Source organism: Artemia sp. Qi Xiang Cuo, chromosome 18 (genome assembly GCF_049724085.1).
Source record: "Artemia sp. Qi Xiang Cuo chromosome 18, ASM4972408v1, whole genome shotgun sequence".
Lineage (NCBI taxonomy): Eukaryota > Metazoa > Arthropoda > Branchiopoda > Anostraca > Artemiidae > Artemia > Artemia sp. Qi Xiang Cuo.
This window is the reverse complement of record NC_142811.1, coordinates 3,619,365-3,646,155: the sequence shown is the minus strand read 5'-3', so window position 1 is coordinate 3,646,155 and position 26,791 is coordinate 3,619,365. Positions and strand designations below refer to the sequence as shown.

Genomic DNA, 26,791 nt, shown 5'->3' with positions numbered 1-26,791 from the left:
CACACACACACACACACACACACACACACACACACACACACACACACACACACACACACACACACACACACACACACACACACACACACACACACACACACACACACACACACACACACACACACACACACACACACACACACACACACACACACACACACACACACACACACACACACACACACACACACACACACACACACACACACACACACACACACACACACACACACACACACACACACACACACACACACACACACACACACACACACACACACACACACACACACACACACACACACACACACACACACACACACACACACACACACACACACACACACACACACACACACACACACACACACACACACACACACACACACACACACACACACACACACACACACACACACACACACACACACACACACACACACACACACACACACACACACACACACACACACACACACACACACACACACACACACACACACACACACACACACACACACACACACACACACACACACACACACACACACACACACACACACACACACACACACACACACACACACACACACACACACACACACACACACACACACACACACACACACACACACACACACACACACACACACACACACACACACACACACACACACACACACACACACACACACACACACACACACACACACACACACACACACACACACACACACACACACACACACACACACACACACACACACACACACACACACACACACACACACACACACACACACACACACACACACACACACACACACACACACACACACACACACACACACACACACACACACACACACACACACACACACACACACACACACACACACACACACACACACACACACACACACACACACACACACACACACACACACACACACACACACACACACACACACACACACACACACACACACACACACACACACACACACACACACACACACACACACACACACACACACACACACACACACACACACACACACACACACACACACACACACACACACACACACACACACACACACACACACACACACACACACACACACACACACACACACACACACACACACACACACACACACACACACACACACACACACACACACACACACACACACACACACACACACACACACACACACACACACACACACACACACACACACACACACACACACACACACACACACACACACACACACACACACACACACACACACACACACACACACACACACACACACACACACACACACACACACACACACACACACACACACACACACACACACACACACACACACACACACACACACACACACACACACACACACACACACACACACACACACACACACACACACACACACACACACACACACACACACACACACACACACACACACACACACACACACACACACACACACACACACACACACACACACACACACACACACACACACACACACACACACACACACACACACACACACACACACACACACACACACACACACACACACACACACACACACACACACACACACACACACACACACACACACACACACACACACACACACACACACACACACACACACACACACACACACACACACACACACACACACACACACACACACACACACACACACACACACACACACACACACACACACACACACACACACACACACACACACACACACACACACACACACACACACACACACACACACACACACACACACACACACACACACACACACACACACACACACACACACACACACACACACACACACACACACACACACACACACACACACACACACACACACACACACACACACACACACACACACACACACACACACACACACACACACACACACACACACACACACACACACACACACACACACACACACACACACACACACACACACACACACACACACACACACACACACACACACACACACACACACACACACACACACACACACACACACACACACACACACACACACACACACACACACACACACACACACACACACACACACACACACACACACACACACACACACACACACACACACACACACACACACACACACACACACACACACACACACACACACACACACACACACACACACACACACACACACACACACACACACACACACACACACACACACACACACACACACACACACACACACACACACACACACACACACACACACACACACACACACACACACACACACACACACACACACACACACACACACACACACACACACACACACACACACACACACACACACACACACACACACACACACACACACACACACACACACACACACACACACACACACACACACACACACACACACACACACACACACACACACACACACACACACACACACACACACACACACACACACACACACACACACACACACACACACACACACACACACACACACACACACACACACACACACACACACACACACACACACACACACACACACACACACACACACACACACACACACACACACACACACACACACACACACACACACACACACACACACACACACACACACACACACACACACACACACACACACACACTATATTTTGGATTATATCCTTGAGGGAGACGGGACTCAATACCTTCTTATTGGGAAACCAAATTGACTGCCCCTTTCTTGGTGTGCTACACCTTTGACTGCTATTAGAAAACTTTTTGGAGCACCAAGTACTACCAAGTAAAAATTAAAAACCACTATTGAAGCACCAAAAATACAAAAATCAATAACAGTTTATTAAAAATATATTACAAAATTTGATGATTTGTTCTTCATTTACATAGGTTCAATCCACATACTGTTTTACTCGGATGATGGTGGGTAATAGTTTTCACTAGAAGAAAAAGATTAAAATGAATAGAATTCCACAAAAACTGTACAATCATGGAAAGTAAAACTTATATCTGCTATTTATTATACTATTCTCCCTATTTTTCATTTTATATTTGTTTTCAGTTTGACCAAGTTTTCAGTTTCAATTTTCCTTTCTGAGGAGGTTTCTTATTGACTTATTTTCTTGTCGCCGATATTACATATCTTCTTTCATTTCATCAATGAGCATTTACCCTACAATTCCTAACTAGGTGAAGGGTGAAACACGCAAAGGACAGAGAACAATAATCTTATTGATCAATCTTCATGCCAAAATTTTTCAAACTTACCTTAGGCAAGGGTTATATGAACTGATCTTTTGCAGGGCAGGACTTACCAGAGGTCATTTTAGGAGGATTTTTTGCCCCCGAGGCCCCATAAAGGCTGTTTCAATATTAATGATCTTGTCTAACTCACACAGAAATGATGATGGGACAACTTCTATTAGTTTCAAAAATTTATCACACTCATGATTCTATATCTTGGCTAACCGAAACGTTGTTTTTTTTTCAATATATTATATCTTCACTTTGCATTTTTTTTATTGTGACAGATACGTTAGAACAGCAAATCTGGATGATTTATGTGCAATTAAAACCTTCTTTTTTGCAATTAAAACCTTCTTTTTTGCAATTAAAACCTTCTTTTTTGCAATTAAAACCTTCTTTGGGCTCTCCAAATTTTATTCATGTCTACTCTACACATTGCATACGCTTGGGAGTCCCCCGTGAGATATCGATTCTAGATTTCGTTTTTTCAAATCTTGTGTTCAATTTTCTGCTTGATTTATTTCTTTTCTTTTTCCTATTGAACCATTAGATTTTTTTCAGATGCCCCGTTCCGTAGCTATGGTTCCATGACTCTAGAATGTATTTCGGAAATAAAATTTGAAACTATAGTTGATGTATTTGCACAATTAAACTGAAAGCCTTCGAGTTACAAAACAAATGTATGTTTGATTTCATGGAATGTGTATAAATAAAGATTAGTGTTGCAATTATTCTTATATTTCTTGCATTCTGTTTTTTTATGACTTTAAAAAAGGGCCTTCGGATAAATAATTTTTTAACCACAATGCATTTCGGTTTACGAAAAATTAAGCAAGAAAAAACGGGTTTTAATTTTAATAAAGTAGTGAAACAAAAAACCGTTTTTTCTTGCTTAATTTTTGGGCCTTAAGATAACAGCGTAACTACTTATTTGAGGCAGAAAGGAACCAAAGTTTCCTAGCCCTGCTGTTTTTTTTTAGGCCAAACACAATCTACTCCCTACAAAGAGGAGGGGGGGGAGCTGAGGCTCCCTAAATCCATACCATCAGGACATTTAGCAGAAAATATTCTCGTGTGTTAACCAAAAGTTGTGTTAAGTAGGACCCAGTGTCCTAGTTATGCCTTTGGCGGATCTAGATCCGACCTTTGTATGTCACAGAAATGGGAAGTTTTAATAGACTTAGTTATCAGAAAATATACCTGAAGGGGCTATGCGATATCAGCTAAACTTGGTCGGGAGTAATAGTAAGGGATCTTTTGATCTTTTGAGATCAATAGTTGGATCTTATGAGAGGCCGTTTTCATTTCGACCTCTTGTGGATACTGGTGGTATCTAAATTCTTCCATCAAGACATCCACTGAAACAGGTTTTCGGTCTTAAGCAGCTCTAAGAGTCCATCAGAGGGTTTTTATCCAATGATCAAATTTGCAGACGGGTTTTTATTCCAGAGAAACAGAGATAAAGCGGCCAAGATTGTAGAATAGAAATCCATCAGCACCTAGAAATCCACAAGTCGAAAAAATGTGTGACAGGAGCTAAAAATGTATATGAGATATCCCCTTAGGTTTTGGATACGTACCCTATTTTACTTAATCCAACTTGTACTAATTACTGCTAAAACTAGTTACGACCTTAAAAATTAAAATTCAGACCGAAACCTTTTTTTAGACATAATTATGTAGAAACTTACCATCCTGGTACCAGCTCAGGATCGGTACAATCATTTTCTTCAGGATTGTACACCCTACCCTCTTCACAAGCAGCGAGACGAACGTTAACTCCCCCTTCACAGACAAAGAACTTTTTACAGTCCTTTGGATTTGGAAAACGGGTGTGGCCACCAGCTGCAAGTAAATCTCCTTCTTCTATTTGTGGGCAGGTAAACCCAATAAATGCTGAAAATCAAATCATATTTAATTAATAAATTTCCAAATTAATTGAAAAAAATAATTAAAAATTAATCAATTCATAAAAATGAAAAAATTAAAAAATTAAAGAAAAATCAATGAAAAAATTAATTCAAAATTACATTATGAAAGAAAAATATTCACACCGATTTTTCATGATTGAAAAATATTCATCGAATTTATTAAATTAATCAATTATTATGTAGAATTGCTTCGGAGGTAAAAATATTTACCAGTGGGGCCGTATTCTGCAAGAATTCTTAATTTCGCAGAGTGCTACAGACCTGTTTTAAAGCCACACAATGATATTTTACTAATATTAGCTAGATTTAACTAGTACTAATTTGAGCCATTCAGTTGATTCAGTTGATTCAGCTAATTTGAGCAATTAATTTGATTCCACATCTTGGTTCCTGTTCTTTTAGTTATTTCATTCAAATATTTTGTAAACCGCCTTAGAATAAAGTTAAAGTTTTCAATTCTTTGAAGTTCAATTTAAAAATATTTAAAGTAAGGCAGTAGCCCTAGCCTTGTTTGTGAGAATTTCTGCTCTTTTTAGATTTGACTTGAACGCTCATTTCAATTTCTGTTTGGTTTAGGATCTAATTGCTCATCTATAGCCGTATCTGCTATTTTTATGTTTGATGGGATTATCCATTTTGATGCCTGTTCGTACTGGGCTCTTTTTGTTCATTGGTTGTAACTTCTAATTGTTTTGAGTTTGGTTTATTTAAAATTATGCTTGTTAAAATTGGTTCCTGTCCGTTTTTAATTTACAAACTTTTACTATTGGTTAATATTAGGAATATTTGTACAAGCATTTCTAGTTTTTCTGCTTAGAATTCACAACGTTTGATTGGAATTTAAATTTTAGAAAAAGTCTAATTATTCAGTAGAAATTATTAATCAGCGGTAGTTTTTTTCGCAATAGATTCATAGTAATACCCGTGGGCGTAGGCAGCATCTTGTGTAGAGGGGGGCAGCCGCTTCTGTGATGGGGGGGGGGAGGGGTCTTACTAATATTTCCCGAGGTCCTTTGAATATAGGTCTTTAGAAACTAGTCATTCTATATTTCCCTAAAACTCGTCCTTTAACATTTTCCATGTTCTACTTTTCCTGCAACAGTATCATATAAGAGACCCACTATCCAACTTCCAATTTCCAGAAAACATAAACACCACAAAAGCGATTTGACATAAATCACATTATGGTTAGATAACAGCTTCTTCTAAGAGTTCAATTCAAAAGTTTACAGTTGGGCAAAATTAAATATCAAAATTGGTACAGGGGAGACCGGCCCACGTTTAGCCAAAGCAAACAGTTTCAATATAAGAACTTTTGGGGCTTCTGGTGGATTTTAAAAGCTCTGACAGATGGCAGTGTATGTTTTTGAAATGTTTGACCTTAATTAATACTTTTACCAAAAATATCAGATTGGATCAGGTTTTAAGGTGATTAACTCTGGAATTTTGTTCAATTTTGTCTGAAAGCCTACGCCTAATTACGAGTGCTAGAGAACACGCGTTGTCTCTTATTATTTGCCTGTTTTTGGCAGCTTCCGAGACATGCCATCTTCACCAGTTTGCTATTAGTATTTTTTCATCCTGCGGGATAGCGAACTCCCATGTTCGGCCACAATACCTGGGGTAACTTCAGGATGCCGTACCAAGGTGTCCAAAAGTGGGCTATGCTTGTAAAAGCTGTGTAAACAGTATATTTAAAGGTTGAAGGCAAGCTTTGTCAGAACAGTAGGTGAACTGAAGTTCTTTTTTTTCTGTTAAATTTCATTCAAGATAAAATGATTAAAAGTAAAAAAGAAGAGAAAAGAAAGAAAGGTGGCTGTGATCCAGAAGAAAATAAAACAGCAATTTTTTCTGTCTTATTCTGCAAGAAGTAAGTTGGATTCTCTAGAGGTGCCATGGCTGTCCCTAGAGGAACGCTGCAAGACTACATAAAAAAAAAGTTGAGAAGCTGAATATCCCTCTAAAAAGTCTGGACCTATGTTTCCTTACACCCTGTTACAACACATGATAAATATTTCCAGAGGAACAAGAAAAAAGACTAAAAACTTACTTGAAAACGATAGCCGATATGCTTTCGACTGTGTTCCCCTAGAAGCGTGTAAATTTGCATATACTTATGCCGTTATTAAGAGTATAAAAGTACTGGATAACGGAACTGCAAAGGCAGTGGAGACAGTGGAGGAATTACAGATAAAGATTGGTACCGTGGTTTCATGGATTGCCTTAAAACTCTATCAGTAAAAACGCCAGAAAGTACAAGCCTATGACGGACAACTGCTTTCAGCTGTCACAGTGTAGAAGCTTTCTTTAACCACCTGGAGCAAGGCCTATATAAGCATATGTTCAGACCACAAGACATTTGAAATTTTGAAGAATCAGGTCTGAAAACATCCACAAACCTGATAAAATTATTGCGCAGCGAGGCCAGAAGTAAGTAGGGAAGGTCACGTCAGCAGAAAGAGGTCAGTTAACCACGATTTGTGCTGGTGTTAAGGCGTTGGGAACACAGTCCTTCCTCTACTTATTTCCCAACAGAAACAGTGTCCGGAAATTTTAATCAGGGGAGCTTTATGAGGAACCATCACGATCAGCTCAGAAAATACTTCTGGCTGGATGACTGCCTAAGTGTTGTCCTTTTAACTGTCCTTCCCCACACTACTCACAAACTACAACCTCTAGAAATGATAGTCATGGGGCGCCTTAAAGAATGCTACAACCAGGAAGCCGCAAGTTTTATGACTGCCCACAAATGTAAAGCTATATCAGTGAATAACATTGCTGTGCTGCTGGGGAAAGCATATCCAAAGGCTTTCACTCCTGAAAATATAATCAGTGGAATCAGAGCAAGTGGTGTCTACCCCACAATTAGAGATGTTTTCAAGGATTATCAGTTCTTCTCGTCATATGTCTCAGACAAAATGCCTACCACATCTAGTGAAGCACTTGCCAGAGACGTTTCTATGCTCAGCGCATGTCCTGTGCGACATTTAGACTCCTTTAACATAAACCCTGAAACAGACACAGCACAGGTTCTGTCTCTAAATGAGAAGCAAAGGTCAACAGATGATTCGTTAAAGAGATCGTCCATATAAACCTCTTTCCAAAAGGCTCAACACGAAAAATAAACAGGAAAAAATATGAAAGAGTCAGAAGTGCTCACTGACACCCCCATGAAAAAATGTATTACTGCTAGGATAAAAGCTGTATTTGCCAAAAAGCCCTAGTCCTGGAACGGAAGAAATTCAGACAAATGAAAAGACTAAAAAGCAAAAGGCGTGTCTCTCGCAACAAGAGTTACAGTTAGAGTGACGATTCTGACGTAGATGATCCTGTATACAACAACTCTTCAAATCCCAGCATAGACATTGAAGACGAGCCCCCTTTCCAGCAACTTCTAATTTGACACTGAGAAAGTCAAAGCTGGTGATTACATTCTGATTGAGCTGAAGAACAAGAAAGCGAATTCTGTTCACAATATTATCATTATCAAAAAGTAGCAACTGAAGAACTTAAGGTCTACTTTTTGAAGGAGACTGGAGCAAGAGACTGCGCTAACTGATGAGGTGGAAAAATGGCGGAGTATTTCTAATTGTCTTTTTCAAGAATGGTATTGAATGAGTTACTTTTGCTTTGGCATACTCAGAAACTTCTTATCGCTTGAATCAACTCATAGAGAATTGAACAAGTCAAAATCAGCCAATCGTGGCCAGTCTCCTATCTATATATCGGACCGAGAATCAATATTGAAGATCGAAACGTAAATGTTGATATCGCAAACGATATTTGGAAATTTCTGTTTGTTTCCAGCGTTTTTAACAATCTACCAGGTAACATCCAACAAAAGATTCCAACATACGAAAAGTTCTCGTTAATATCTAGCGTAAATTTGAAGTTCTAGGGGGGAGGGGGCAGCTGCCCTCCCCTGCCCCCCTTTCCCTACGCCCATGGTAATACCCTTGCGGCTTTAGCCTAGTAATACCCTTTGCCTTTTTGGAGAACAAGGATTGAACACTTCCACTTTCCCAATGGCGAAAACAAAATGTTAATATTCGGCAACTTGCATAGCTTTCTAGGGCACTAGAACTTACAATTTCCAAACAAATGAGCCCTTTTTTAAAAATTCCTACGATAATTTCTTTCATACAATAATAATAATTTATTTATAGCCCACTTTTATACAAAACAAGCGGAGTAAAGTACACTAAAAAGGAAAAAAAATCAAATACACAGAAACAAAGATAACTTAAACCTTAATCACTGACAAAAACACACGGATAATAATATGGTTTGGGCCTAGGGACACAAAGGCATTTCTTGTCAAATTATTACTAGGCAATTCAAACGATTGGATAATGTTGGTAGCACCATACTTCTCAATAATACGTGTATTACGATATGCGATACGAATCTGGCGCAAATCATTCTTATTCAATAACAAATACATTCCACTTAAAAACAAGACAAAATGATCACAATATGTGGAATACATTTTAGCTATAGCTCGCCGTGAATATTTTGCACGGTTAGGTACAATTTTCGCATATCCGATCTTCAACTTTTCTTTTACATCTCTCAAAACTTGAAGTCGCAAAAAAGCGAATGTAGAACAAATACTAATTCCTAACCACCGTAAACTCGCAATATTGCGAATTACTGAGGATCCACAGGACAAATTATGAGCAGATGATTTAGGATTGAAAACTAAATATTCGCATTCATCAAAATTCAAAAACAGCCCAACATCCCGAAACATCATAGAAATATGTTGCACCGATAATGTCAAAATAGACTTGGTTCAGCTTAAAACTAGCAGGTCGTCCGCATACGCAATATAAGACACATCAGATAAATTATAAAAATACGAAGGCTTGATTCCTAACGACACATTTTGAATGCAAGCATTAATTAGATAAGGTGATAGCACCCCACCCTGTCGTACTCCAGATTGAACTGGTATAATACCACAGTACTCTGTACCATATTTTAAACGAAGAAACGAATTACTATACCAAAATTTAAGTACATGTATGACAGAAGGGTTCACTCCAAACTCTGACAAAGAGAGCCACATTTGTGCATGGCAAGTACTATCGAAGGCTTTAGATAAATCCAAAGCGCAAATATGTAATTCATAACCTTTAGACTGGGCATCATAAAGAGTTGAAGCTAAAACCTTATGCGCACGTTGACACCCAATACGAGGTTGAAATCCAAATTGGTTAGAGTCTTTCGCAGTTCGTTCAATAATATATGGGAACAGAACATATTCAAAAAACCTTACTAATATTGCAAGCAACAGTGATAGGCCTATATGAACTGCAATCAAAAGGGTCTCTTCCGCGTTTAAGAATCGAAGAGACCGTTCTGCAAAGGAAGGAATCAGGCACCATTGACAAAGATAAACAGAACTGAAAAAGTAACTGGAGCTGAGCGACTTATGCCGGACAATCACAACGTAAATTGTGAGCGCTAATCCCATCAAGATCACTTGATTTAGACTTAAGTTTAAGCATACAATTAACAATACTTTTTGTTGAGACGGGAATAACATGACGTTGCAAAACTTTAGGTGGCAAATATTTAGAAATGAAGCACTGAAAATGATAATGAACACTATACTCAATCTTACAAAAAATACTTTTATAATGCCCAAGCCAAGACAAATCTGCGATAACATCACTAGTCCCTAATGAATCAAATTTAGACGTATTAATGACTTCTTTCCATTGTACTGCAGTTTTAGGGAACTCAGCACCATTATATCGAACCAAAAAAAGATACTATTTAAACTCCGCTTTTGTCTTACTCTTTATATCAAACACTTGGCCTCGCAAGGGCCACCCACACGCAATCCAGATGCGAAGCCAGGGTTTAGCACGATTTTTGACGGCTTTAAGACCCGGGTCTTCTTTCCAAATTGGACTTCGAGTTTTGAGTTTAACCCGGACAAGGGGAACAACTACATTCTCAGCTTGTTTCATGCACTTAACTAAGTGAAGGTAATTAACATTCAGTTGCACTCTGGCTTGTGGCGAAAAAACACTGGTGTACAATAGATTAAAAGGGATCTTGATACAGGACATTAGAGCTTTTACGGTGTGAATATATAAGGGCCAATTGGCTGTACTTCACTCATGTTTTATAAACCATTTTTTATAAGTATTACAAGGATAAGTAGATGAATCGGTAGTTAATTTCACTGTAAAGGAACAGAGAAGGTGGTTAAAGTTGCGCTCGTCTTCGTCAACATTAACGACAGAACAGGAAAGGTGGGCGGAAAGTAACTCCCTATTTTGATTTATAAAACAATGTACATTATATTTATTTATTCTCAAAAAAATTAATCATACAGGGTAGGCATAAATGGTAATTTATCTCTAAAATTCAATATGTGCCCCAGATCTTTCCACCAGCTGCTGCAAACGTTCAGGAATGGCATCCACTGACTTTCTCAGAAACTCCGCTGGGATGGTGGACATGACTCCCTTAATTCGATCCTCCAGTTCTTCGAGTGTCTTTGGTTTGGAGCGGTAGACTTTTTCCTTTACCCAACCCCAAAGAAAAAAGTCGCAGGGTGTCAAATCAGGGCTCCTGGATGGCCATTCATGTGGACCACGACGTCCCAACCAACGCCCCGAAAAGCGAGCATCCAGCCATTCGCGGACAACAAGAGCAAAGTGTGGTGGGGCGCCATCTTGCATTAATATCCACTCGTCGATGTTCTCCCATGTGCTGACAACTGGCCAGACTCTATCACGCAACATATCATGGTATTGTTCAGCATTCATGGTGTTGCGCAGAAGAAATGGGCCCACAAGCTGATCTGAGGTGATACCACACGACACCGTTACTTTGGGTCGATTTTGCTGTTTTTCAACTGTCATCATAGGATCCTCGCTGGCCCAGTAGTGGCAGTTATGACGGTTGGTGAAATCTCTGAAGTGAAACAGCCTCATCAGTCCAGGGGATGTTGTGGAAGAGATGGGGACACTCTTAATTCCTAGCCAGCATGATTTCTCCAAAGTCTATGCGACTGTCATAGTCCTCATCCGAGAGTGATTGGCAGTAGTGCGGCTTCCACGCACGTCAGTTCAACTCTTTCTTGAGCACAGTTCGCACTGTGTAGCGGGTGAGTCCACAAGCAGCAACAAATTATATACAACTTATAAGTAACTTAAAATAGGGAGTTACTTTCCGCCCACCCTGTAAGTGAAGCTAGACGTTTCTGATTGCAAGGATGATATATATTAATAAATACATGGTGACCAAGTCGTTTTGCCATAATATTATCAGGAGAATGAAATAAGACAAGCGACAAAGGAGTGGCTAATCATTTGATAAAACGTGCTAGGCCCCCGGAAGGTTTACCTTTTTTTTTTCGGGCATTCGTGGTAAAGACAATATGGTGGCTACTTCTTCGTAGAGAGTTAACGGAGATGGCGGGAAGTAAATATTCTTGCAAGAAAAAAATGTCAAAATCATTCATTTTTTTATTTAATGAGCCATCTTTATCTTTCGTGCCATCGATATTAAAAGAACAGATTGAGACGGACAATTGGACAGTCATTTCCGAATCACATGTTTGCTCAGGACATGATGCAAAAAAAAAAAAAACAATGCGACGTGGAAAAAAGAATTATGATGATACATTGAACCTTATTGCTCCTTACTTAAGAATCGCTATTGCACTGCCTATGATTCAACCCTTTATATGCCTAGAAAAGGATAAGTAAAAGGATAAGCTCATTTTAGTTCTTTCTCTGCTTACAACACGAACAACTGACGAATCTATTTTCATTATCTGATATCTTGGAAAGCAAATAATAATAAATAATTAATTATCATTTAATGATAATTGGCTTCTGGAACCAGGGTGCCAATGATTTGGAAACTAGAAATATACTGTCTTTAATATAAATTTTTTAATATGAATTTTTCTCCAAGAACTTAGGCAAAGAAAGTGGAAACGGCTTTAGGTGCAGCATCACAGCTTTAGCTAAAAGCTGCACTTGTTCAAGCCAAAGGACTTTTCATTAAAAGAAAGTAATCGTTTTCTACAAAAAACTTGGGCAAGTGATGTAAAGACAACTTTACCTGCGGCATCACAACTTTCAGTCTGTTCCGGCCAATCACATCTCAAGGACTGTTCATTAAAAGCCAAACCTTCTGGACAATTGAATTCGTGCGCAACACCTCCAACACAATTCCTAAAAGTGCCACAGTTTGCTTTGTCTCCAGTAAAATAAATACCCCAAGCATGGGGACATAATTCGGTTGACTGAGGCGGTTCTGAATAAAAGGATATACATAAGTTCAGTATGAATGGTCTTTAGCTAATTGGTACTACGTATTTTGCAGTGCTTGCCTACTAGAAAGTAATTATTAACATTTGGTAAAAATATAAAAAGGAAAAACAAAGAAAACAAATGTAATAATAATAACCCGCACTTGAATACTGGCATACAGTTATCGTGGTTACAGCAATGGCTCTAGCCTAGTAAAGAATGAACCCCATCCCAGGCCGCATCCAGGGTGATTGTAGGGGGTTTGGAACCCCCTGGAATTTTTGTCAACTCAAAAAAACGTAACAAAATGCATATAAACAAATTTTCGATGTGATTTATAGAGTTTTCTATTGTAAAACCCCCATCCCCCAAAAATTCTGGATGTGCCCTTGACCACATCCCGTAGTAACCAAAATTAGAACAAGTATTTTTCATCAAATTTTCAATTCTAAAAGAATCGTCATTTGACACTGATTCAGGAGTGGCAACTATTTTCCATAGCTATTAAACTTGAGCTAAATTTAAAAGCAAAAGTAATGCCAAAAAATCTAGAAAATTGTCGAAACTAAGCTTGAAACTCCTCAAAAATGATGGCGGATCAAAATAAAAAACTCACCGTCGGATTTATTATAGTTGAAAATCCTCAACTGAGGGTTTTGGTTCCCCCATTTCGAAAAGCAAAGATCATCTTTTATTTGAATGGGTAATAGGGAGGCGTCTTTTTTTCTTTTATTTTCGCCAAAGTAATTGCCTAGAACCGACCAAAAACAAATTCCAAAGACCAATACAACATCACTGAAACAAAACAAAATCTCCGGAGAATTCTGGAAGAACATGAGGATTGAAGAAGCCCCAAGACAGTGTGATGCATTTAATGAACCTCCCGACATTGAAACATAGTCAAGTCGAACAGTTGGTGGTAACGAACTATAAGTAATGGGCGATACGGTTGAATAGTAACCGAAACTCTACAGTAACAACAGTAACAATGGTAAAAAAACAAAGTCTTCATAACAATGAATCAAACAGTTCGTGGTAACGAACTGTAAGTAAGGAGCGACCCGGCTCAATGGTAACCGATGGTAAACTCTAGAAAACGGGTTTTTGATACCAATAGATATATCAACAGAATAATATTTCAATGCTGATTTCAAATATACAATTTTCATCTAGTCTAGTGCTATCCATCAAAAATTACGCACCTGAGAAAATTTGGCTGATTTTCAAAAAAAGGAGGAAAGACCCCCTAAAAGTTATGAAACCTTAATGAAAATCACACCATCATATTCAGCGTATCAGAGAACCCTACTGTAGAGTTTTTAAGCTCCTATCTACAAAAATGTGGAATTTTACATTTTTCGCCAGAAGAAAGATTACGGATGCGTGTTTATTTGTTTGTTTGTTTGTTTGTTTGTTTTTTTTCCCCAGGGGTGATCGTATCGACCCAGTGGTCCTAGAATATCGTGGGAGGGCTCATTGGAACGGAAATTAAAAGTTCTAGTGCCCTTTTTAATTGACAAAAAATTTGAGTGCAACTAGGCCCCCTCTCATGCTTATTTTTTCCCAAAGTCACCAGATCAAAATTTTGAGATAGCCATTTTGTTCAGCATAGTCGAAAATAGAAAGTGGAAAATAGATAGGGGGGAGGGGGCAGCTGCCCTCCCCTGCCCCCCTTTCCCTACGCCCATGGTAATACCCTTGCGGCTTTAGCCTAGTAATACCCTTTGCCTTTTTGGAGAACAAGGATTGAACACTTCCACTTTCCCAATGGCGAAAACAAAATGTTAATATTCGGCAACTTGCATAGCTTTCTAGGGCACTAGAACTTACAATTTCCAAACAAATGAGCCCTTTTTTAAAAATTCCTACGATAATTTCTTTCATACAATAATAATAATTTATTTATAGCCCACTTTTATACAAAACAAACGGAGTAAAGTACACTAAAAAGGAAAAAAAAATCAAATACACAGAAACAAAGATAACTTAAACCTTAATCACTGACAAAAACACACGGATAATAATATGGTTTGGGCCTAGGGACACAAAGGCATTTCTTGTCAAATTATTACTAGGCAATTCAAACGATTGGATAATGTTGGTAGCACCATACTTCTCAATAATACGTGTATTACGATATGCGATACGAATCTGGCGCAAATCATTCTTATTCAATAACAAATACATTCCACTAAAAAACAAGACAGAATGGTCACAATATGTGGAATACATTTTAGCTATAGCTCGGCGTGAATATTTTGCACGGTTAGGTACAATTTTCGCATATCCGATCTTCAACTTTTCTTTTACATCTCTCAAAACTTGAAGTCGCAAAAAAGCGAATGTAGAACAAATACTAATTCCTAACCACCGTAAACTCGCAATATTGCGAATTACTGAGGATCCACAGGACAAATTATGAGCAGATGATTTAGGATTGAAAACTAAATATTCGCATTCATCAAAATTCAAAAACAGCCCAACATCCCGAAACATCATAGAAATATGTTGCACCGATAATGTCAAAATAGACTTGGTTCAGCTTAAAACTAGCAGGTCGTCCGCATACGCAATATAAGACACATCAGATAAATTATAAAAATACGAAGGCTTGATTCCTAACGACACATTTTGAATGCAAGCATTAATTAGATAAGGTGATAGCACCCCATCCTGTCGTACTCCAGATTGAACTGGTATATTACCGCAGTACTCTGTACCAGATTTTAAACGAAGAAACGAATTACTATACCAAAATTTAAGTACATGTATGACAGAAGGGTTCACTCCAAACTCTGACAAAGAGAGCCACATTTGTGCATGGCAAGTACTATCGAAGGCTTTAGATAAATCCAAAGCGCAAATAAGTAATTCATAACCTTTAGACTGGGCATCATAAAGAGTTGAAGCTAAAACCTTATGCGCATGTTGAAACCCAATACGAGGTTGAAATCCAAACTGGTTAGAGTCTTTTGCAGTTCGTTCAATAATATATGGGAGCAGAACATAATCAAAAACCTTACTAATATTGCAAGCAACAGGGATGGGCCTATATCAACTGCAATCAAAAGGGTCTCTACCGCCTTTAAGAATCGAAGAGACCGTTCCGCAAAGGAAGGAATCAGGCACCATTGACAAAGATAAACAGAACTGAAAAAGTAACTGGAGCTGAGCGACTTATGCCGGACAATCACAACGTAAATTGTGAGCGCTAATCCCATCAAGATCACTTGATTTAGACTTAAGTTTAAGCATACAATTAACAATACTTTTTGTTGAGACGGGAATAACATGACGTTGCAAAACTTTAGGTGGCAAAAATTTAGAAATTAAGCCCTGAAAATGATAATGAACACTATACTCAATCTTACAGAAAATATTTTTATGATGCCCAAGCCAAGACGAATCTGGGATAACATCACTGGTCCCTAATGAATCAACTTTAGATGTATTAATGACTTCTTTCCATTGTACTGCACTTTTAGGGAACTCAGCACCATTATATCGAACCAAAAAAAGATACTATTTAAACTCCGCTTTTGTCTTACTCTTTATATCAACCACTTGGCCTTGCAAGGGCCACCCACACCCAATCCAGATGCAAAGCCAGAGTTTAGCACGATATTTGACGGCTTTAAGACCCGGGTCTTCTTTCCAAATTGGACTTGGAGTTTTGAGTTTAACCCGGACAAGGGGAACAACTACATTCTCAGCTTGTTTCATGCACTTAACTAAGTGAAGGTAATTAACATTCAGTTGCACTCTGGCTTGTGGCGAAAAAACACTGGTGTACAATAGATTAAAAGGGATCTTGACACAGGACAACAGTGCTATTAGGGTAGGAATATAGAGGGGCCAATTGGCTTTGCTCCACTCACGTTTTATAAACCATTTTTTATTAGCATCACAAGGTTAATAAGATGGATCGGTAGTTATTGTCACAGTAAAGGAAAGGAGAAGGTTGTCAAAATTGCGTTCATTTTCGTCAACATTAACGACAGAACAGGAAAGGTGGGCGGAAAGTAACTCCCTATTTTGATTTATAAAACAATGTACATTATATTTATTTATTCTCAAAAAAATTAATCATACAGGGTAGGCATAAATGGTAATTTATCTCTAAAATTCAGTATGTGCCTCAGATCTTTCCACTAGCTGCTGCAAACGTTCAGGAATGGCATCCACTGACTTTCTCAGAAACTCCGCTGGGATGGTGGACATGACTCCCTTAATTCGATCCTCCAGTTCTTCGAGTGTCTTTGGTTTGGAGCGGTAGACTTTTTCCTTTACCCAACCCCAAAGAAAAAAGTCGCAGGGTGTCAAATCCGGGCTCCTGGATGGCCATTCATGTGGACCACGACGTCCCAACCAACGCCCCGGAAAGCGAGCATCCAGCCATTCACGGACAACAAGAGCAAAGTGTGGTGGGGCGCCATCTTGCATTAATATCCACTCGTCGATGTTCTCCCATGTGCTGACAACTGGCCAGACTCTATCACGCAACATATCATGGTATTGTTCAGCATTCATGGTGTTGCGCAGAAGAAATGGGCCCACAACCTGATCTGAGGTGATACCACACCACACCGTTACTTTGGGTCGATTTTGCTGTTTTTCAACTGTCATCATAGGATCCTCTCCTGCCCAGTAGTGGCAGTTGTGACGGTTGACAAAGCCTCCGACGTGAAACACAGCCTCATCAGTCCAGAGGATGTTGCGGAAGAGATGGGGCCACTCTTCATGCCAAGCCAGCATGATTTCTCCGAACTCCATGCGAATGTCACAGTCCTCATCTGAGAGTGATTGGCAGTAGTGCGGCTTCCACGCACGCCAGTTCAACTCTTTCTTGAGCACAGTTCGCACTGTGTAGCGGGTGAGTCCACAAGCAGCAACAAATTATATACAACTTATAAGTAACTTAAAATAGGGAGTTACTTTCCGCCCACCCAGTAAGTGAAGCTAGATGTTTCTGATTGTAGGGATGATATATATTTATAAATACATGGTGACCATGTCGTTATGCCTCAATATTATCAGAAGAAGGAAATAAAACAAGCGAACAAGGAGTGGCTAATAGTTCGATAACACATGTTAGGTCCCCGGAAGGTCTGCCTTTTGTTTTTCAGGCATTCGTGGTAAAGACAATATGGTGGCTACTTCTTCGTAGAGAGTTAACGGAGATGGCGGGAAGTAAGTGTTCTTGCAAGAACAAAATGTCAAAATCATTCATTTTTTGATTTAATGAGCCATCTTTATCTTTCGTGCCATCGATATTAAAAGAACAGATTGAGACGGACAATTGGACAGTCATTTCCGAATCACATGTTTGCTCAGGACATGATGAAAAAAAAACAAAAAAAAATGCGACGTGGAAAAAAGAATTATGATGATACATTGAACCTTATTGCTCCTTACTTAAGAATCGCTATTGCACTGCCTATGATTCAACCCTTTATATGCCTAGAAAAGGATAAGTAAAAGGATAAGCTCATTTTAGTTCTTTCTCTGCTTACAACACGAACAACTGACGAATCTATTTTCATTATCTGATATCTTGGAAAGCAAATAATAATAAATAATTAATTATCATTTAATGATAATTGGCTTCTGGAACCAGGGTGCCAATGATTTGGAAACTAGAAATATACTGTCTTTAATATAAATTTTTTAATATGAATTTTTCTCCAAGAACTTAGGCAAAGAAAGTGGAAACGGCTTTAGGTGCAGCATCACAGCTTTAGCTAAAAGCTGCACTTGTTCAAGCCAAAGGACTTTTCATTAAAAGAAAGTAATCGTTTTCTACAAAAAACTTGGGCAAGTGATGTAAAGACAACTTTACCTGCGGCATCACAACTTTCAGTCTGTTCCGGCCAATCACATCTCAAGGACTGTTCATTAAAAGCCAAACCTTCTGGACAATTGAATTCGTGCGCAACACCTCCAACACAATTCCTAAAAGTGCCACAGTTTGCTTTGTCTCCAGTAAAATAAATACCCCAAGCATGGGGACATAATTCGGTTGACTGAGGCGGTTCTGAATAAAAGGATATACATAAGTTCAGTATGAATGGTCTTTAGCTAATTGGTACTACGTATTTTGCAGTGCTTGCCTACTAGAAAGTAATTATTAACATTTGGTAAAAATATAAAAAGGAAAAACAAAGAAAACAAATGTAATAATAATAACCCGCACTTGAATACTGGCATACAGTTATCGTGGTTACAGCAATGGCTCTAGCCTAGTAAAGAATGAACCCCATCCCAGGCCGCATCCAGGGTGATTGTAGGGGGTTTGGAACCCCCTGGAATTTTTGTCAACTCAAAAAAACGTAACAAAATGCATATAAACAAATTTTCGATGTGATTTATAGAGTTTTCTATTGTAAAACCCCCATCCCCCAAAAATTCTGGATGTGCCCTTGACCACATCCCGTAGTAACCAAAATTAGAACAAGTATTTTTCATCAAATTTTCAATTCTAAAAGAATCGTCATTTGACACTGATTCAGGAGTGGCAACTATTTTCCATAGCTATTAAACTTGAGCTAAATTTAAAAGCAAAAGTAATGCCAAAAAATCTAGAAAATTGTCGAAACTAAGCTTGAAACTCCTCAAAAATGATGGCGGATCAAAATAAAAAACTCACCGTCGGATTTATTATAGTTGAAAATCCTCAACTGAGGGTTTTGGTTCCCCCATTTCGAAAAGCAAAGATCATCTTTTATTTGAATGGGTAATAGGGAGGCGTCTTTTTTTCTTTTATTTTCGCCAAAGTAATTGCCTAGAACCGACCAAAAACAAATTCCAAAGACCAATACAACATCACTGAAACAAAACAAAATCTCCGGAGAATTCTGGAAGAACATGAGGATTGAAGAAGCCCCAAGACAGTGTGATGCATTTAATGAACCTCCCGACATTGAAACATAGTCAAGTCGAACAGTTGGTGGTAACGAACTATAAGTAATGGGCGATACGGTTGAATAGTAACCGAAACTCTACAGTAACAACAGTAACAATGGTAAAAAAACAAAGTCTTCATAACAATGAATCAAACAGTTCGTGGTAACGAACTGTAAGTAAGGAGCGACCCGGCTCAATTGTAACCGATGGTAAACTCTAGAAAACGGGTTTTTGATACCAATAGATATATCAACAGAATAATATTTCAATGCTGATTTCAAATATATAACTTTCATCAAGTTTAGTGCTACCCATCAAAAGTTACGCGCCTGAGAAAATTTGGCTGATTTTCAAAAAAAGGAGGAAAGACCCCCTAAAAGTTATAGAACCTTAATGAAAATCACACCATCATATTCAGCGTATCAGAGAACCCTACTGTGGAGGTTTTAAGCTCCTATCTAAGAAAATGTGGAATTTTACATTTTTTGCCAGAAGAAAGATTACGGATGCGTGTTTATTTGTTTGTTTGTTTTTTTTTTGTTTTTTTTCCCCAGGGGTGATCGTCTTGACCCAGTGGTCCTAGAATTTCGTGGGAGGGCTCATTGGAACGGAAATTAAAAGTTCTAGTGCCCTTTTTAAGTGACCAAAAAAAATAGAGGGCAACTAGGCCCCCTCCCACGCTTATTTTTTCCCAAAGTCACCCGATCAAAATTTTGAGATAGCCATTTTGTTCAGCATGGTCGAAAATATGATAAATATGTCTTTTAGGATGACTTAATCCCCCGAAGTTCCCAGAGGGAGGGCTAAAAGTTATGAACTTTACCCAATGTTAACATATAGTATTGGTTATTGGGAAGTATACAGAAGTTTTCATGAGGTTTTTTTCGGGTAGTGGGAGGGATGGGGGGGTCGGTGGTTATGTTGGAGGATCTATTCATGAAGGAATTTTTCATGGGGGAAGGGAAATTGCCATGAAGGGGGCGCCGGACTTGCCAGCATTATTTATTGGTTATTGGGAAGTATATAACCATTTTCAGGAAGGATTTTTTCTGGAGGGGGGGGCTAGAGGAGGGGTTACTCTGGAGAATATTTCCGTGGAGGATGTTTCTTTGGGGTAAGGGACATTTCTATGAAGGGGGCGCCGGATTTCCAAGCATTATTTAAAAAACGATCAGAAATTAAATAAAAAAAAACAAGTTTTTTCAACTGAAATGTAAGAAGGAATATTAGAAGTTAAAACCAACAGAAATTATAACGTATGTGAGGGGGTTCTCCCCCAAGTCAATACCTCGCTCGTTACACTACAGTTTTTTTTTTAATGCTTTCAAAAGAGCTATCTATTCTAATTAAAAGGCCTTTGTGATTCAGGGGTTTGTGACTCAAAATTTTTTAAACTTTTAACGTGAAGAGTGTGGTATTGACTAAGGGGAGAACCCCCTTATATACGTAATAGCATATACGTAATAAAAAAAACAATAAAAAAACAAGCTATACGGCTCATTAGTAATCGAAACTTTTAAAAACGGAATTGTGATGTCAATAAATGTATCAAAAGAATGTTTTTATAATGCTGATTCTAAATATATAAATTTTATTAAGTTTAGTATTACTCATCAAAGGCTACGAGCCTGAGAAAATTTACTCGATTTTTTAAAGAGGGGGAAACATCCCCTACAAGTGAAAGAATTTTAATGAAAATCACACCGTCAGATTCAGCGTATCAGAAAACCCTATTACATAGGTTTCAAGCTCATATCTGCAAAAATCTACAACTTTGTATTTTTTGCCAGAAGAAAAATATACGAATATAGAAGTTAGTTACGTAAGTTAATTTGTAAAGACATCCATTTAGCAAAAGAAAAGTAAAGTTTTTATGCAAATAAAAGCTGCATTAAATAAAAAACGATCAGAAATTAAGTAAAAAAAACAAGTTTTTTAAACTGAAAGTAAGGAGCGACATTAAAACTTAAAACGAACAGAAATTATTCCGTATATGAAAGGGGCTGTCCCCACCTCAACGCCTCGCTCTTTACGCTAAAGTTTGACTTTGTCTCACAACTTTATTTTTTAAAACAATAAAAAACTTTAGCGTAAAGAGAGAGGCGTTGAGGAGGGACAGCCCCTTTCATATACGGAATAATTACATTTCAACTGAAATGTAAGAAGGAATATTAGAACTTAAAACGAACAGAAATTATAACGTATGTGAGGGGGTTCTCCCCCAAGTCAATCCCTCGCTCTTTACGCTGCAGTTTTTTTTAGTGCTTTCAATAGAGCTATCTATTCTAATTAAACGGCCTTTGTGATTCAGGGGTTTGGGGCTCTCCCCTCCTCAACACCTCGCTCTTTACGCTAAAGTTTGACTCTGTCTCACAACTTTATTTTTTAAAACAATAAAAAACTTTAGCGTAAAGAGCGAGGTGTTGAGGAGGGGACAGCCCCTTTCATATACGGAATAATTACATTTCAACTGAAATGTAAGAAGGAATATTAGAACTTAAAACGAACAGAACTTATAACGTATGTGAGGGGGTTCTCCCCCAAGTCAATGCCACTCTCTTTACACTACAGTTTTTTTATTTATTTAAAAAATTTTATATATTCTAATTAACATGCCTGGTTGATTCAGATTTTTTTTAATCCAATTTTTTTTTAAATTTTAACTTAAAAAGCGTGGTATTGACTACGGGGATAACCCCCTCATATACGTAATAACATACACGTAATAAAAGAAAACAATAAAAAAAAACAAGCGATACGGCTCAATAGTAATCGAAAATTTTAAAAACGGAATTTTGATGTCAATAAATGTATCAAAAGAATTTGTTTATCGTTTTGATTCAAAATATATAAATTTTAATATTTTTAGTATTACTCATAAAAGGCTACGATCCTGGGAAAATTTACTCGAATTTTTAAGAGGGGGGAAACATCCCCTACAAGTAAAAGAATTTTAATGAGAATCACACCGTCAGATTCAGCGTATCAGAAAACCCTATTACATAGGTTTCAAGCTCATATCTGCAAAAATCTGCAACTTTGTATTTTTTGCCAGAATAAAAATATACGAATATAGAAGTTAGTTACGTAAGTTAATTTGTAGACATCCATTTAGCAAAAGAAAAGTAAAATTGTTATGCAAATAAAAGCTGCATTAACTAAAAAACGATCCGAAATTAAATAGAAAAAAACAAATTTTTTCAACTGAAAGTAAGGAGCAACATTAAAAATTAAAACGAACAGAAACTATTGCGTATATGAGAGGGTCGCCCCCTCCTAAATACCTCGATCTTTGCGCTAAATTTATTTTTAGAGCTTTAAAAAAACTTATTATTCTAAATAAACGGCCCTTGTGTTTCAGGTATTATTCTGAAATAATTAGAACAAAAGTCAAACTTCAGCGTAAAGAACGAGGTACTGAGGAGGGGGCAATTGAGGACATGATAATTTCTGTTTGTTTTATTTTTTAATGTTGCTCCTTACTTTCAGTTGAAAAAACTTTTTTTTTATTTAATTACTCAGAGAGCCTGCGAGGTTTAGCCTGCGCAGGCTCAGAGAGCCTGCGAAGTGGTACAGAAAAATTGCCTTAGACTGTTTTAACTTATAGTGGCACAGGCTGAAAATTTGGAACATTCGCTCACAAAGAACAGGACTACATTCAATCTATGTTCTGAACAGTGACTCCACAACCCCCAATTTTCGGGGTCTCTCCATATATCTCCGAAAGAAAATTTGATTCTCTAAACCTTCCTGAAAATTAACATTAGGAAAGATTAAGAATTTTTACTTTATGCTAAAATTTGTGCATTTACGAACATTAATTTTCGGAGAGATTCTGGAAAGCCCAATTTTCATTTGAAGGAAATTCAAAACCCCGAAAACTCAGGAATAGTGGAAGCATAGCTCTGTTTAATAAGAAGAAATGTCTAACAAAAAAATAGTCAATGTTTGCCAAACAGTAAAAAAGTGTCATTGCTTTTCCGGTTGGGTTTGTAACAAACTTTGGTCAATTTTCGTTGCATTTACATCTACAGTAATTGTAGATTAGTCAGACAGCTGGTTGTAGATGTAGGCTGTATTGTAGATTTCGAACGTAATTATCAGGTAGCTTATAGAATTATGTTTATTGCTTTAAATTATTGACAAAAATTCTCCGCACAAACACTTCTTTGCTCATCAGGTCGGCTCCGAGTCGATGCTGGTTGAATAGTATAAAATCCTTCAATGCACGCTTTACTCCCTTAATAATTTTAAATGATGTGTACAAATTCTAAAATATAACTGTTGACAAAATATTTGGTTTTCCAACCCACTCATTTTGTTAAAAAAAACAAAGCTTTGAAGGACAAAGCTTTCAAAAAGTATACTTCTAAAATAATGGATTTTAGAACACGTTGAGATTGAGTGTTAACAATAAGTCGGTGTCCTTCTGACTACCACGCATTGTTTGATTACTCACAATCTTAATTAACGTATCAGCGTTAGATTTATAAAGAGATGTATCCCATGTTTTTTTTTTCTAAACATGTAAAACAGACGGTTTTAGCAACTCATTCACTCCTGGCACATCAAATGGCTTGAAATCCGAAATTCAAGGTAGGTATTTTGATTAGAACAGTCGAGAGGTTTAAAAAATCCTTTTGGGGCGGAATTATTCTTCAAGCTCCAGTGGTCAGGCCCCATAGAAAATAGCCGAAAGCCTTACAGATGCATTTCATAGCCAATGTGATATAGTTACCTTAGATCTATTCATTCGATCGCAAGTTAGAAGCACTTGGTGCCCTTATTAAGGGTAAAAAACTGATGTGAGGCCAGCCAAAAGCCCCTTCAACGCCCCATTGTCCCCGGGAATCCTTTTAGCCTCTCACTGCTCTTGATCGTAAATTCAAGATAGCCATTTTGTTCAGAATGATCAAAATAATAAATAGAGCTATTCCTGGCCGAAATATTTTTCCTTAAGCAATGAGTTTTGAAATTTTGTGGATATAAATGTTATATCGCAAAAGCAAATTGTTGTGCTGATTCATTTTGATTTTGGTTAGTCGGGCTGGCTATATTCAAATAGATTATTGTTTTGAGGGGGGAGGAGGCAGACACGAGAATCGTTAAAAACGGGCGAATTATATGGAAAATATAAGAATTTAAAAGCAAATCGTACCATCTCAATTTCTTGGTCTTTTTTCGTCTAAATCACGTAGAAAATCATTCCCACTTTTATAGCTTTTTACAGCTGAACTATAAGAACTAATTCTTACAGGCGAAAAAACCCCCACTAAAACTGTTACTGAGTTTTATTCGATTGATTGATTTCATTGAGCGGTCTTGCCATAGCTTGTTGAACTTGGATAAGAGATCCGAATAAACAACAGACAACTAAAGACAGAAACCTTCTTCTCTGGAAATCTTAGAAAAAATGTTTAACTTTGCTCGTTTTGTGCCCGAGATAGAGATATCCTTATTTAATGAAACTTACATCATTAGAAAGCATGAATTTTACTTTTTTGATTCAACAGGACAGAATTTTGTTTTTTAAAGTTTAGACAAGGGCACTCCCTAAAAGTAATCTAGCATACCTGCTTGACAAAAAAACAGCTAAAAAGAAGTAACATTTAAGTAATTTGTAATACTTGGGAGTTCCCTATTGTGCTACCCACTTTGCTTGACAACCTTGCGACACAGGATGCCTATGATTTATATATTAATGCTTTCTCCTTTTCCTGACATTCAGTTGAATGTCATATGGTCTATCTCTCAAGTAGTTCTTGTACAAGTCCATCCTCCTCTCTGCTAAACAAAAAGCATTTTCACTTGCATTTCTAGCTGCGTTTTTAACTTTCCTCCCTGAGACACCATTGCCAACTTAACAAATTATTTTCATAAAATTATTGAATTATTGAATCCATCTTCTGCATTGTCAAATTTAAACTTCCCACTTTAAATTCAACAGTTTATCTAAAATTCTCACCCTGGAGTTTACCAATGGCATAGCTTCCCGGAAGGTAGTAAACCTTCCTAAATTTTAGCTTTGAACTAACCCTAAACACTACTAGATGGTGATCTTTACTTTTAACATAAATAATAGCACTCCTATATACCCTAGTATCTTGTATTGATCCTGTCAGTCTTCGGTTTACCATAAGATGATCAATAAGGTTAGCTGTCGTACTATCATGTGAATACCATGTTAATTTATGGACCATTTTAGGCCCATAAGATACCATCTATCCCGATTTCTACCGACCTGGGGACTAAAATCCCCTAATAAAAATACCATATTTCCACCTGGGACCTTGTTTATTTGTTCCTGTAGTTTTAAGCAAAATCCAACT

The 26,791-nt window shown here is 38.1% G+C and overlaps 1 protein-coding gene across 1 annotated transcript in view; it reads right to left on the bottom strand.

The window, feature by feature from the left end:
* Positions 1 to 2,917: 2,917 nt before the first annotated feature.
* LOC148941129 (protein obstructor-E-like) overlaps positions 2,918 to 26,791 on the bottom strand; it is a 32,364-nt gene continuing 8,490 nt past the window's right edge. Inside the window, exons 3-5 of the mRNA XM_089104647.1 lie at positions 19,399 to 19,593; positions 5,035 to 5,239; positions 2,918 to 3,036 (exon numbers count right to left, since the gene is read on the bottom strand). Coding sequence (XP_088960773.1) covers positions 3,006 to 3,036; positions 5,035 to 5,239; positions 19,399 to 19,593 — 431 coding nt within the window. The 3' untranslated portion in view covers positions 2,918 to 3,005. The remainder of the gene's footprint in view (positions 3,037 to 5,034; positions 5,240 to 19,398; positions 19,594 to 26,791) is intronic.